This window comes from Ambystoma mexicanum, chromosome 6p, assembly GCF_040938575.1.
Source record: "Ambystoma mexicanum isolate Mex_15411 chromosome 6p, UKY_AmexF1_1, whole genome shotgun sequence".
In the NCBI taxonomy this organism is placed as follows: Eukaryota; Metazoa; Chordata; class Amphibia; order Caudata; family Ambystomatidae; genus Ambystoma; species Ambystoma mexicanum.
The window spans coordinates 438,039,951-438,054,187 of record NC_090935.1 but is presented as its reverse complement, the minus strand read 5'-3'; the positions used below and the strand labels follow the sequence as shown (position 1 = coordinate 438,054,187).

General features: G+C 42.9%; 1 protein-coding gene across 3 annotated transcripts in view; it reads right to left on the bottom strand.

Annotated features, from left to right (window-relative positions):
• Positions 1–14,237, bottom strand: part of PARP8 (poly(ADP-ribose) polymerase family member 8) — a 1,351,312-nt gene that overhangs the window by 401,991 nt on the left and 935,084 nt on the right. Inside the window, exon 23 of one of the 3 annotated variants that reach the window (XM_069627250.1) lies at positions 4,883–5,246. The exons of the other annotated variants lie outside the window; for them this stretch is intronic. Within the exon in view, the coding sequence (XP_069483351.1) occupies positions 5,242–5,246 (5 nt within the window). The 3' untranslated portion in view covers positions 4,883–5,241. Of the gene's footprint in view, positions 1–4,882; positions 5,247–14,237 lie in introns of those variants that run through there. 3 annotated transcript variants of the gene reach the window in all.

Sequence of the window (14,237 nt, the reverse complement as noted above, 5' to 3'; positions counted from 1 at the left end):
ACCAGCCAGTCTTGGAGCTGGAGGGCCTGAAGGATCTGAGAAAGAGTTACCATCTTGAACTTGTCCTTCCTGAGGAACTTGTTCAATTCTCATAAGTCCAAGATAGGTCTCAGTCCTCCGTCCTTCTTCGGTATTAGGAAGTAGGGGGAGTACCAGCCCTTGTTCCTCTCCGCTACAGGTACCGGTTCTATGGCACCTTTCTCCAGAAGGTCTACAATTTCCTGCAAGAGGAGCGGATCTGGAACTTTCCAAGAGCTGTTCCCCGGTGGATGACTCTGAGGAATGTGTAAAAAAGGCAGGCAATAACCTTGGGCAACTGTCTCCAATGCCTAAGCATCTGACGTAATAGCCTGCCATTCCGTCAGATGTTGAGTTAGCCTGCCCCCTACTGGTGTCTTGTGAGGAGAGCCCTCAGAGTGATTTAGAGGCGGCTGATGCAGGTGCGGAGGGTAAAGAGGTGCCTGCCGCTGCTGCGACTTTTGTATTTTTACCCCGTCCACCTAGGGTGAATCTTTTTTGACCTCTTTGAACTGACTGTCCTCTGCCTTTTCCGAATGCGGAATAAAAGCGAAAGGACTTACCTCTCCAAGAGGTTCCTGAGGGGCGATGTGGTGTTTGTGGATTGCAGCACCCAGGGATTTTGCTGCTGCTTTGGATGTCTGTAACTTTTCTAGGCTGTCATCCACCTTCTTACCAAACAAAGAAGAGCCGTCAAAGGGCATATTTAAAAGTCTGGCTTGTACATCTGGAGCAAACCCAGACTTTCGCAACCACGCAAATCTGCGGGTTGTAGTACTTGCCGCCATGGCCCTACTGATGCTGTCAGCAGAATCAATGCCAGTTTGAAGGGATTCACACATTGCGTCTTTACCATCCTTAATGATGTTTAGAAACGCTTGGATGTTTAGACAAGAATTCAGGGTCAGTAGTAGATACCCTATATTTGGCTGATAACTTTTTGTTAACCACCGGGATAACCTCGGGAGTTTCCCAGTTAGCCAATATTTTTCTTTGTAATGCAGCGTGAAATGGAACCACAGGATCCTCCTGTGGGCCTTTAACTAAAATGTCTGTAAGGTCATCCTGTTGGAATGCAGGTGAAGGTGTAGACCAACCCACAAATTGCCATTAAAATTCTGTAAGGGCTCTCAGCATGTTCCCCTGGGTCTGGTTTGGCAAATTCTATTTCTGGGGAAGTATCTAACCCACTTGCCTCATGTAAGGATTTTCGAAGGTCCTTCAACCTATTTTCCTCAGAGGTAAATTCCTCTGGTTCTGGTGTTGAGATCTCTGCAACCCAAAGGGTCTTTCTTGATCCAAATCCTCCCCTTACTCATAATTTGAAGACAAAGGTCTGAAATGATCAGACCTTGGAAATGGCTTAAATCCCATTTCCAGAGCAGAAAGTGCTAAATTTGTCATAATTGGTTGGGAAAACGTCAACGTCGTCAACGTGGACGTTAAAGGCTTTGAAAACACCGAAAAAGGCATAGAGAAGATTGAAAGTGGCCTCGAAGAACTCGAGAAGATCGGGATCCTACTCGAGGTTGTCGATGACCTTGAAGTCATGCCAGAGGCTCTGGGTATGACCACTGGCTGTGAGGGACCTTCAACGATGGCGTCGATGGCACAGTGCCTTTTCTCGAGGGTTCGTGGCGCTCTCGAGTACTTTCTTTCGCCGGGTGCAACGACTCGCGGCGTTTAGATTTTTCGGGTCTTTCACCCAGGGTATCACCCTCAGCTGTCTTCGAGGGGGTCGAGGCCGCTTTCTCGAAGACGCTAAGCATCCTTTTACGGAATTCCTCCCACTCAGCCTGAGAGCTATGTTTTGTGGGGCAGGTGACTCTTTCCGGAGAAACAGAAGAAGAAGACGAGGAAGGGGATCTTCGACATCTCTTACGTGAATGCTTGGATCTCGAAGAGTGGTGGGAACTGCTTCGAGACCTAGACCGAGAATGTTTCCTGTGTCGGCGAGGAGACGAATGTCTCGACTCTGCCGAGGAAACTTTCAAAGGAGTTTTAACTGTCTTACCTCTCTCAAGCTTGCCCTTACGCTCCTTCAAGGCTTTCGCCATCATGGACATGCAGTCCTCGCACTCCGAACATTGGTGCTCTGATCCCAGGCACCACAAACAGATCCTGTGAGGATCTGTCAACAACATTTTCTTTCCACAGTCTCGAAATTTTTTGAAGCCGGACCGTGGAGTCGTCGGTTCGGATGAGGAAACCATCGAGTAAGAGTTGGTATTCTCAAGGAATAATGAAGAATATATTCTCTGACTAACGAACTGAGCAACGCGATTCCGAGGCCCACGAAGAGCGGAAAAACGGAACTGGGCAACAGGCGCTGTGCGAGTCTATTTATACGCATGATGACGTTGGCGCCGATACAGAGGCTGTCGAGGGACTTCGGCTAGAGGGACATCGACGCACAGCGCCCTCTACTGAAATTTTTTTCCGGGGCAAGCAAGCTGGAGATGATCTATCAAGATAAGGAATACGTCGGAGGACACAATCCCTTCGAAAGGCACAAACAGCCTTGTTAACATTGTGACTCGCTTTCTCCATTTGTGGACCAAATGAAGAAGAACGCAGCCACATTTGTCTCTGCGCAATACGGGAAAAAATTACTCTGGAGTACTTCTTTCATTGCAAATTGAAAAGAGATTCCAGACGCATGTCCTAAACTGTTCCCTCCACAATGAATAATAATAATGTCTAGATGGCACTGTGTCACCAAAGCAGCACAAAGAGGTACCAAATCCAGCCACTACATTCCACGCACTCCATGCTAGTGCACTTCCACATGAGGGAATCCAAGAGGTACAGGCACTCCACAGCGATCTGCATGCACCTCCAACCAATCGATCCACAAATCTCCCAAAATCCAGACAATCTGCTTTCTGAAACACACAGCCATAGCTATCTGCTCTCCTCTCAGGAAAAATACATTCTGACAAAGTCTCTGCTCACACATCAAACCCCGTAAACCCTATTGACCAATCCCTTGCTCTGCTAAGTCTCATTTAGATGCCTCTCAACCTCAAAATCCTTGTATGTAAAACGCGCTGTCCACAGACAACCGTGGTGTCCGCGGACAAATCGAAAAATCTGAGAGTGGTGATTGAAAATTTAAATAGTGTGCCCCATTTCCCCCTTCAGGTTGGTTCTGAAAAGAGCCTTTTATTTGCAGATGCTTCAGAAACACCTTTTATTTTGTATTTTTTTTTCTTATTTCCCTCCAAAAACCTTCACATTAGCTTCTCCAAAGCAATCCTTATGTTCCAAAACAGCATGGAATTTCCCATAAAAGATAAAGACATGCCATCTTCTTTAACATAATCAACATTACCATAGTCAATGTTGTCATTATTTCAAAAGAACATGCCACCTCTAGGCATAAAAGCAAACATGCCTTGGTTGATTAACCACCTAGCAACATTTTGCTGAGGACAAACTATTGTCCCATATTGCCCTAGGTATCAAACCAGAAAAAATTATCTTGGCATTTGGAAATAGTTTCATTACTGCCTGAACCAAGTTTTCCAGATCTTCCAAGAAAGTAGGGGCTCTGACATAGCCCAAATGCAAAGCACCACAGTGCAGGACAACCACATGTGGACTGTTAACCCTAGCCATATCTTGACAATCTTCTACCTTTGCCTGCAAATTGAAACCAGGCACAGTGCTCCACACCACCTCCACTCCTTCTACATCAGAATTGTTTGCCACATTCCTACATTTAGCAAACCATGCTCCAGACCATTCACAAACATATCTCCAAGCACCAACACCCTGACTTTCTCCACCCCTGCCATCTTCACTACACACAGCTTTTCTCAATACAAAGCAGAACCTCAACACCTGATTGGCCAATCCCTACAGTCCCCTTTCCATGCAGGATTGGCTGAGAAACCCCGGATGTGGCACGCCCTGTCCGTGGACAGCCGCGGTGTCCACGGAGCGCGTAACGGTGGGGCATCCCTTCTACGCTTTCCACTTCACTCTCTGCACCAATCCCTCATTGGCTACTGTTAAGCAGTCACACAACCATCCACCAATCACATCCAAGAACTCTACATCTAACTCCATCATCACAGTTCAGCACTTTAGATGTACTGTTGATTGATCACTCTGAGTACAATTGTGCTGTTACTGCAAAGCACCTACAGCAACTACTACAAAACGCTCTAACATTTCTACTTGCAGATTCCTGCACATCCACACGCATGAACACAAACTACAGGTATGATTATCTTCTGCACAGTACATGTGCAGCTCTTGTATAAATGCATATAAACAGAGTAACTGCCACTTACCCTGTATAACCTGTAAAACAAGCATACTGTAATTTCTCCCATCTGCTATGACCAAATGTCGCTTATAAACCTACTTTCCACATTTGTATTTACCCACATTAATAACTGTAATATACAAACTACATTATTTACTAACTGTATTGTGCAAACTGTTATTTTGTTCATTCATTCCATAATTTGTGTAACCACTGGCACCTATATATCCACATTTCAACCATAATAGCATTTAATGCATTATAGTGCATAGGATGTATATACAATTTCCTTTCTATACATTCTGCATATTTAACATACATTCTACCAGTTGTGCTTGCTTTAGAAATGATTATAATAGTAATCAAACACAACACATACAGCTATCTAACAAAATGTCATTTAATTTTAAAAGATGGGACAGATAACAGTATAATTATAGGAGAAGGCTTTCTAGTGTGTTATAAAATGACACAAATGACACACAGCCAAGATGAGTACATGCATCTTTATTCATGCACACAGATAGCCAATATCATTTTAAAGGCTTCCAGCTGAAACAACACCTCTGCCTCTACAACTGTTCTTCCAATCTAGGCAGTTCTCTCATTTCAGCTGGTTGCCCATTCTGTTCTAGAATTTACAACAATATTCAACTATGCACAGGTGCAGTCATGTCTATCACATCATGTACAACTATGTACAGTGTTGTAAAGCAAGACATATAACATTCCCCCTTCCCTTCAGTCTGCAACGCAAGTACCAGTTCCTTCCTTGCAACCCTTACTTTATTTCACACTCTCCCATCTCCAAGCACTACAGGAGCACCCAGTAGTTTGGTATCACCTGCTGCATAATAACCTGCTGAACCCATCAAACTCTTCTGCTTTATTTCCCACACCTTCACAAATGCATACATTGCATGCTTTTCCCAAACAGTTCCTGCCATTTACCCTGTAAAAATAGCAAAAAAAGCATAGAATTATTTTTTATATTTCTTAACATCCATCAACAACGCCTAGTGTGCTCTGTACGCTTACTATTGTAGTCATTTCTAAAGCACAGTTAACTAACAGATTCTAAGTTAAATATACAGAATGGACATAGGCAAAGGAAAGTAGATGTACGTGCGATGCACCGTTATCAGAAAAATACTTCTGCAAAAACAAAGAAATCATGTCTACATTAACAACAGTGCTATTAACACACATATTTACTAACTTCTTTCTTTCACAATTGCACTGAAGACCACTCTCCTGAAAAGAAGCAGCATCTAAAGTACGAACGAGAACTCAGAAGACACCTACTCTTTCCATCCAAAAAAGTAAGTCCAATACTGCCATAATGTTCTAACTGTTACTCAAACACTGTAGAATTCTAGTATTATAGAACAAACAATTATATTAACCTTGCAATAATAGATTCAGTATTAGTGCTTCCCCTCATCAGCTGAATACTTTGTATTGCCATCTGAACACCAGTATAGTAACATACAAATACAAGAACAGCCTTCCCAACCTGCTGTAGCAACCCATTGCACAATCACACACCTCTACATACACCCTTACCACCATACTCAGACACTCAAGTACACATTCACTGCACAAGATCCCAACCCACACTTTCTTTTTTTCTCCAACAGACCCCAAAGAATGACTACCAAAAATCAACTGCCTAGAAAGCGACGCAAAAGAAAACAAAATCAAAATAAAGCATACCAAATAAATAGTTTTACCAAAAATGTTCTGCCAGAGTCCTTCAGAACCTTATAAAAACAGGAGAGAAATCACGCACAACCCTTAAAACCTACCATAGAAAATTAATCCTAGAAGCTCTCAGACAGTGAAATGCTTCTCAAAAGGAAATTATTTATTTTAGTTTTAAACAGAATGAAACCACACTACTAAACTACAAAGAGACTTCTCAATAACAGAATATCAACAAAGATAGCTTCACAAACATCTGTGGAGGTGAATGGAGTCACACCACCAGCACAGAACCATATTTCAATGAAGAACATTACAAACAAAAGCGAATAAACCCAATTGCCATACATAACAGTGGACGAGGGTATGAAAAACTTAATAATACCATTATGCAACAAGAAACGCTGCTCACAAAAACATCCCCAGAAAACTCAGTATGAACTCTCCATTCCACTGAACCAAGACATCCAATCTACAAATGACCGTGCACATCAATGTGTAACATAGCCAAAAAATCTTTCAAATCTTTATGCCAGTTCCTCAATCATTATGTGAAAGGCAAAGACAAATTCTAAATGAAACTACTACAAAATATGGACTCCTGTCCAGTGTGCAAATACACAGGACTACAAGGATACTCATTAGCCTGCATTTCTGGACCTATTTGCAAAAGCACCTTCCACCATATCGAAATGATATCAACACATCATTCAATTATAAGAAATCTGGTCCATAAACTATACTATGCCAAATGTCCTGCTTTAGTACTAGCCAATTTAAATAATAATCTTCTACATGGTACAGCCAAACAACTACTAGAAGAAATAGAGCATATCGAGAGAAAATATTTTGGAAGTGAAAGCCACTTACAAAATGCAATAGCTTTACAACAGACTAGCAACAACTGTACACATGACAACCTTCTACTACACACATACAAAAAAGAAATACTAAAGTTTAAAAGTACATCTGCTGAGGTACCAAACCATGTGTGTGTGTGTGTTGCTGCAGGACTTTTTATAAAAATAGCACAAAAACTGTAGACATAATGTACAAAATAGGAGACAATGAAAATTCCAAATGGTTCTAATTAGCTCTCTATCTTATAGCAGAAAACAATTTCGAAATTACTGACCCCTTAATACTTTGCAATTACTGCACTGCAAAACTTAACAACAACCAAACTCCTTCATGTGCTATCACAAATAACTTGGAACTATTTCCACTACCAAAACCCCTGCAACAACTCAACTTATATGAGAGCATCATAATTCAAACAGTGCATCCATTTCAAGCAATAATATGCCTTCAACCAAAAACAGCAAAATTACCTCCCTCTCAATTAGTGAAAGGCATTCATGCCAAAGTAGTTTATTTGCCATTAGATCTCAAAGAAAATGTACACACTCTGGGAGAGCAACGACCAACAGATCAGTGTTTAATTATCTTAGTAAATGGCATACCTACAAAAGACAAAAAAAATTGGCAACAACTTGTGGATTTACATAAAGCTAGACAAGCCCTGCAATATCTAAAAGACAACAATGAATACTACAAAGAAATTAATATTGAAGAAATCCTGAGAGAAACCACTGAAATAATTCGAGACTCATCAGAAACTGGTCAATTTCAACTTCTAGATCCTGCTACAGAATCCAATATTTTAGACCATTATACAATTCATCCGTTACACTCTAAAGACACCATAGTTGATGCATTGGAAACTTACCAAATGTGACAAGCCAAAGGATCTCCAATCAGCATATGGGAAAAAAGTATAGAAGCATGTGCCTTTCCTCTACTCTTTCCTACTGGAAAAGGTGGAAGATACGATAATAGATCCATACAAATAACAGCACCAGACTACCACTCTTTACGAATGTATTCTGAAGACGCCAGATTCAGACAAAACATGGAATACATATTCCACCTTCTCTTTGAAAGTGAACTAGCAACTCTATACTACAGAGTTGCACACACATTGAAATGAGGTACCCATTTTCAAAATATGTCAGCTACGCAATTACTACAAAAAGTGCAAGAAAAAGATGAGGTTTTACAGTCAAGCATTACAAATCTTTTAGCAAACATGCGTGGTACAAAAGAATACTGGTTCCGATGTCACAGAGATGTATGCTGTCTGATAAGAAACCTTGGCCCACCCAATTGGTTTGTGACATTAAGTTGTGCAGAATATGCATGGGAAGATTTACACGATTTCCTACGCATAGCAAACAAAAACAAAACAAACATAGGTATAAAAACACCAGGAGAACTCTGCTCTCTAGATCCTGTAAATGTACCAAGATATTTCCATCATCGCATCATTGCTATGCTACACTTAATTTGTAATAAAACGGTTCCTCCCCTCTGAGAAGTGCAACACTTCTTTTAGAGAAATGAATACCAAGCCAGAGGAGCACCACACATCCATATGCTTTTGTGGATTAAAGATGCTCCTAAATTTGGTCAGGACAGTGATGCCACTGTTTTACAGTTCATCCAAAAATATCTCACTTGTGAAATCCCTTCACAAACAACACACAGTGACCTTCATGCACACATTTTACAATTTCAAAGACACAAATGTAGGAAATATTGTCGTTGCATATAAAAACAAAGGGAAATACTACACCAAATGCTGCTTTGGTTTCCCAAGACCAGTTTCAACAATAGGTCAAGTAAACAACTTCATGTCTTCAGTTAGACATAGTGTCAAAGGTAAATCACCTAAGAACACATATTACATATAAAAGAACAGAAGAATCAAAAAACATCAATGATTAAAATGCAATCATTGCCCTCCTATGGAATGCAAACATAGATGAACAGTATATTGCAGACAATTCCACTGCAGTTGCACAATATGTCACAGACTACTTAACCAAAGCAGAGAAAACAGAGCTTCAAGACCTCCAGCATGACATATCATCTGACAAAACACTATAACAGAAATTGTACAGCTTAGGCATAAAAATGCTCTCTCATAGAGAATGTGGCTGCTATGAAGCTGCAGACCGTTTAACCGGTACTGCCTTATATGGAAAATCTGAAAATATAGTATGGCTAAGTCTTGGTCCTGGTAAATCTAGAAAAAGAGTTCTCAAATCGTATGAGGACATAGAAACAATAGCCAAAAATGATCCCAACAGCCAAGACATTTTGAAAAACAATATACTAGACACATACTACCCAAACAGTAGTACCACTTTGGAAACTATGTGTCTATACCATGTAGCCCAAAACTTCACATACAAAAATAATATTAAACCAGATGAAAAGAAAGGTAGATACAGAGTGGCAAATTGTGAAGTCAGCTTTGTAAAACTTACCAAACGAAGCTTAATTAATCATATCAAATTATCATTAAAAACTCCTCAACATAAAGAACTGTATAACATGTCCCTGCTACAACTTTTTAAACCATGGAGATAAGAAGAAGATATACTAGATACTTATGACTCTCATGAAGATGCTTTCAAAGCAAATGAAAGCACTGTAACAGACATAATCTTTACACAGTACAAAACAATGTTGCACAATGAACAGCAACACAAAGAAGAACTCAAGGCCCAACTAGATGTGTAAAATCCTGACAGTAGTTAACCTTCTGTAACAGGAAGCCAAGAACCACTTGGACAGCCACTAATAGCAAATGAGGCAGAATTAGCCATGACAGAAGTAGACAACACCATGTGTCAGTACGAGCAATCTACAGAAGACTTTGCTGTACTGAAATCACAACTAATCAATGAGCAGCGAAGCATTTTCCAAGAAGTAAGAAAACAAATTGAACATGGTGTGTAACATGAAATAAAAAACGGTAACTGTCAAGACTACAAACCTGTACTGCTATATGTGGGTGGTCAAGCTGGTTCAGGTAAAACATTTTTAATCAAAATCATCAGCAAGTTCCTCAAACAATTAACAAACAAACTGTTAGCTGTTGTAACTGCCCCCACAGGTTTAGCTGCCTACAACATAGGCGGTGCCACTTTACACCGATTACTACTCCTTCCAGTAGAACACCAAAACAAATTAGACTATTACAAACTTTCTACAGAAGCTGTAATGGAACTACGCAGAGTTTTCAAACAAATGAAAATGCTGCTTATAAATGAGGTGAGCATGGTCTCCAACCTATTGTTGGCTTTGATTCACCTCTAATTACAAGAGGTCCTCAAAACAGACTACGAAGAGCTCTTTGGAGGTAAACACATTATTATTTTCAGAGATCTTCTTCAATTAATACCAGTGAAAGGTGAACCTATTTTTAAAACCTTAGGGCACAAACTGTGCTGTAAAACTCTTGGCAGCAGAGGAAATGTCAACCTTTGGCAACATTTCCAATACAGAGAATTAACTGAAACCATGCGTCAGTCTGCAGACCCCACATACGCCAACATTTTAAAAAGTATTAGAGTTGGTGTACTATCTCAAGAAGCACAATCTATATTAAAAACCAGGCACATCCATGCACTCTGTGGCCATGACTCATGTGCTATTGATGTCATGGAACAATTAGCACACAAACATGTTGTCATGATGGCTACCCCCGGAGCACCAGGCCAGGCCCAGCACCCCCGGGAGCAGGCATCATGCCCCCGGGTAAAAGCCCAGCGGCCCCTTATAGGGGCTCTTTGGACTCTGTCTTGGCGCCGTTGGCGCCAGGCTCATGTTGGACATCAGTCCTGGCGCCATAGGCGCCAGGCTCATTAAGGAAGGTGTTTTGTGCACTTACCTGATGCAGACCATGCTGCAAGACTCAGGCCTCCCTGAGACCTGAAAGGGACTATTTTTTCATTGGGACTATTTTGCCACTCGGGCGTGGCCAGGGAAGGATACTTACCTGGAACTACTTTGGGGGCTATTTAAGCCACACCCAGACAGTAGCTCACGCTTCGCGTTGTTCTACATCCAAGCAGCTGAACGCTCACCGTGTCTGCTCCTGCATCTGGTCTCCAGCCACGCCCGCCTCGATCCTAGAACACCTGTAAGGAAAGAAGAGAAGAGAAAGGTGAAAACCAAGAATTTTATCAAACTTCTTACCTGCATCCGGAACCTTCACGCCAGCGTTCCTGAGAAAAGACTTTCAATTAAAAGCACCCCGTTGCTCGCTGCAGCGATGGCGCTTCACTCACCTGTCCTCGGGAGTTCTTCTGGCTCCACCGCGACTGTCTTCACCGGTCGCCGCTTCTCTGCGCCTAGGGGAGAGAAGAAGAGACAAAAGGTGAGCAGAAGGAACATATGAAGAAAGCCTAATTTTCCGCCATAACACTTACCGGTCTTCTGTTGGTGGACCATTCCTCATTTCGGGTCGGCGCCGCTTCGTTGGCAGGTACCGCACCCCGGCCCCTAAGGGGAAAGGACAAACGACATTACTAGAGGAATATAAAGACATTAAGAGGGATCGTCCCCATCGCTAACTCACCTGAGTTTACCATCAGCAATTCAATCCCTCAACGCATCGCCTTCATTCTGCACATGAAATAAAGGAAAGATCACAGGTTAGGAAAGCAACAGAAAAGGAGGCTCTACACTTGAACTTTTGTAATCTTCATACTTACGGCGTTCCGCTCGGAAAAGTCAAGTGGATTTTGCCAGCGCCATTCTGAAAACCAGTGAAGTAACTGGACAAACACGCGCCCCTGCACCAGAAGCAGGATGGAGAGTTCATCCTTTCAAACCATAAGGTGAGCTTCAACTGGGGATTTCGGAGGAAGTTAGAGAAGAACGAAGGGGGGAAGTGGGGAGCAGCAAACTATTCTGCAGACTGTTAATCCCCTTTCTCATCTGCAGAAGGATATTCCTACGGGCCAGACAAGCAAGATTTGAGGGTCCTGTTCAGTCGCTGTTCCGAGTTCTGCGCATCACGCTCGAAGAGGCCACAGCAACCCAGACTAGACCAGCACCTCCGTGGGAGTCAGGTGAGCGTTACAGAACGCGAAGCCTTCCTACAAATTCCCACCCAGGTGCTATGGAAATTTCTGAGACTGATCAGTTGGCCCAACTACTGGGGGAATTACGGGCCGAAGTACACGCCGCTCGTCAAGAGACTAATGCTCTCAGGAGGGAAGTGATTGTATCAAAGGAAAGAACTGATGACCTGGCTAGACAGTTTTTGCAAGGTCAAGCTGGACACACTCCTCTACCCGGTTCCGGGGGGAACCCCGCTCCTGTGGTTCCCAGTAACCCTGTGCAGATTAATCTACCTGGAAACATGCCGCTGGCCTCACCCGAACGCTTTGCTGGGGACCCCAAACGATTCACCGTATTCCTGAATCAGTGTCGTTTGCACTTCCTATGCAGACCTGGGGCCTTCCCTAATGACCAGACCAAGGTAGCCTTTGTATTGTCATATCTCAGCGGCTGTACTGCCGATTGGTCAGTTCCACTGGTTACTCAAGATGACCCGATTCTCCGTGATTTTCAAGGAATTCAAGCAAGCATGGAAAGGTTATTTGCTCGACACTCTCAGGGGCAGGCTCTGGATGACAAACTCCTATCCCTGCGACAGGGCAATCAGGACCTCCTATCCTACATTGCAACCTTTAATAGACTAATTGTGGAAACTGGGTGGCCAGAGGATAAAAGAATCCTGTTATTTTATCGAGGTCTACGCGGAGAACTTAAAGATGTCCTGGCCCAAGTTGTAAATCCGCCCCAAGAATGCACAGAATATATAGACTTAGTGGTCCAATTGGATCACAGACTTCAAAACAGAAAAGCAGATCAGTCCAAGTTTGAGACCCGGGTGTTGGTCAAGACCCATGCTAACCCCAAGGGTGCTGATGTCTCTGAGCCTATGCAAATCGGAGGGGTTAAAGGACCTTTAACTCAAAAAGAACATGAAAGAAGACGGCAGATGCAATGATGTCTTTATTGTGGGTCCTCTGGACACTTTCTACGAGATTGCCCGGCAAAACCGCCCAAGAAGGTGGTAGGAGCCGATGATAAAAACCATGAGGGCTCTGTTTCGGGAAACGACCACGCACGACAAACGTAGGGGTCCGCTTGCCGAGCTTGAAAACTACTCTCAGACCTCGCATTTCATTGTGCCAATGGTCCTCGTAGATCCAGAACAGCCTAAGCGGTTGCCTGCAATAAAGGCATACATAGATAGTGGGGCTATAGGGAATTATGTGGATCGTGAATTGGTCTCTAGGATTAACCTCCCTCTGTGCCCTAAAACCAGCAAATATGTCATCACCACAATCGATGGAACCGAAATGGCCTCTGGACCGGTAACACATTCCACTGCTGAGGTGACACTTATAGGTCCGGATGGCCATCGGGAGGCAGTTGTGTTTGATGTAATCAAGGCTCCACAGTTTCAGGTTATTCTCGGAATCCCTTGGTTAGAGACACATAATCCTCGAATTATTTGGCGAGCGAAGAGAATAACCTTCCCGGATTGTGCACAAACCTGCTACCCAGAAAATCTGAAGATTAGTCTAGCATCTGTAACCTCTGTCTCCATGCAACTACCTCCAGAATACCAAGACTTTCAGGACGTCTTCCAAAAGGAACAGGCCAACACGTTACCTCCCCACAGATCGTACGATTGCCAAATCGATCTGGTGCCCGGTGCACAACCCCCTTGTAGCAGGATTTATGCCCTTACTGAACCTGAGAATCTGCATTTGAGACAATATTTAGATCAATACCTAGCCAATGGTTTCATTCGCCCGTCAAAGTCTCTGGCATCCTCGGCTTTGTTCTTCGTGCCCAAAAAAGAAGGCGACCTTAGGACTTGTATCGACTACCGCGCATTGAACCAGATAACTGTTAAAAACCGTTACCCTCTGCCTCTGATCCCTGAACTCCTTGACCAGGTGAAGGAGGCTTGCGTATACACCAAGTTAGATCTCCGGGGGGCCTATCATCTGGTGAGAGTAAAAGAGGGTGACGAATGGAAAACGCCTTCCGTACAAAATATGGATTATTCGAATACCAGGTGATGCCTTTCGGTTTGTGCAACGCGCCTGCTGCCTTCCAATTCTTCATGAACGATGTCCTTCGGGAACTCATCGATGTTTATGTTGTCGTATATATCGATGACATTCTTGTGTACTCCTCTTCGGAATCTGATCACAGAAAGCATGTCAGGGCCGTCCTTGAGAAATTGCGCCAGCACAAACTGTTTGCAAAGCTGGAAAAGTGCGTTTTCCATACCACTGAGGTTGAGTTTCTTGGATTCATCCTGACACCTAAAGGGGTCCGAATGGACTCACGAAAA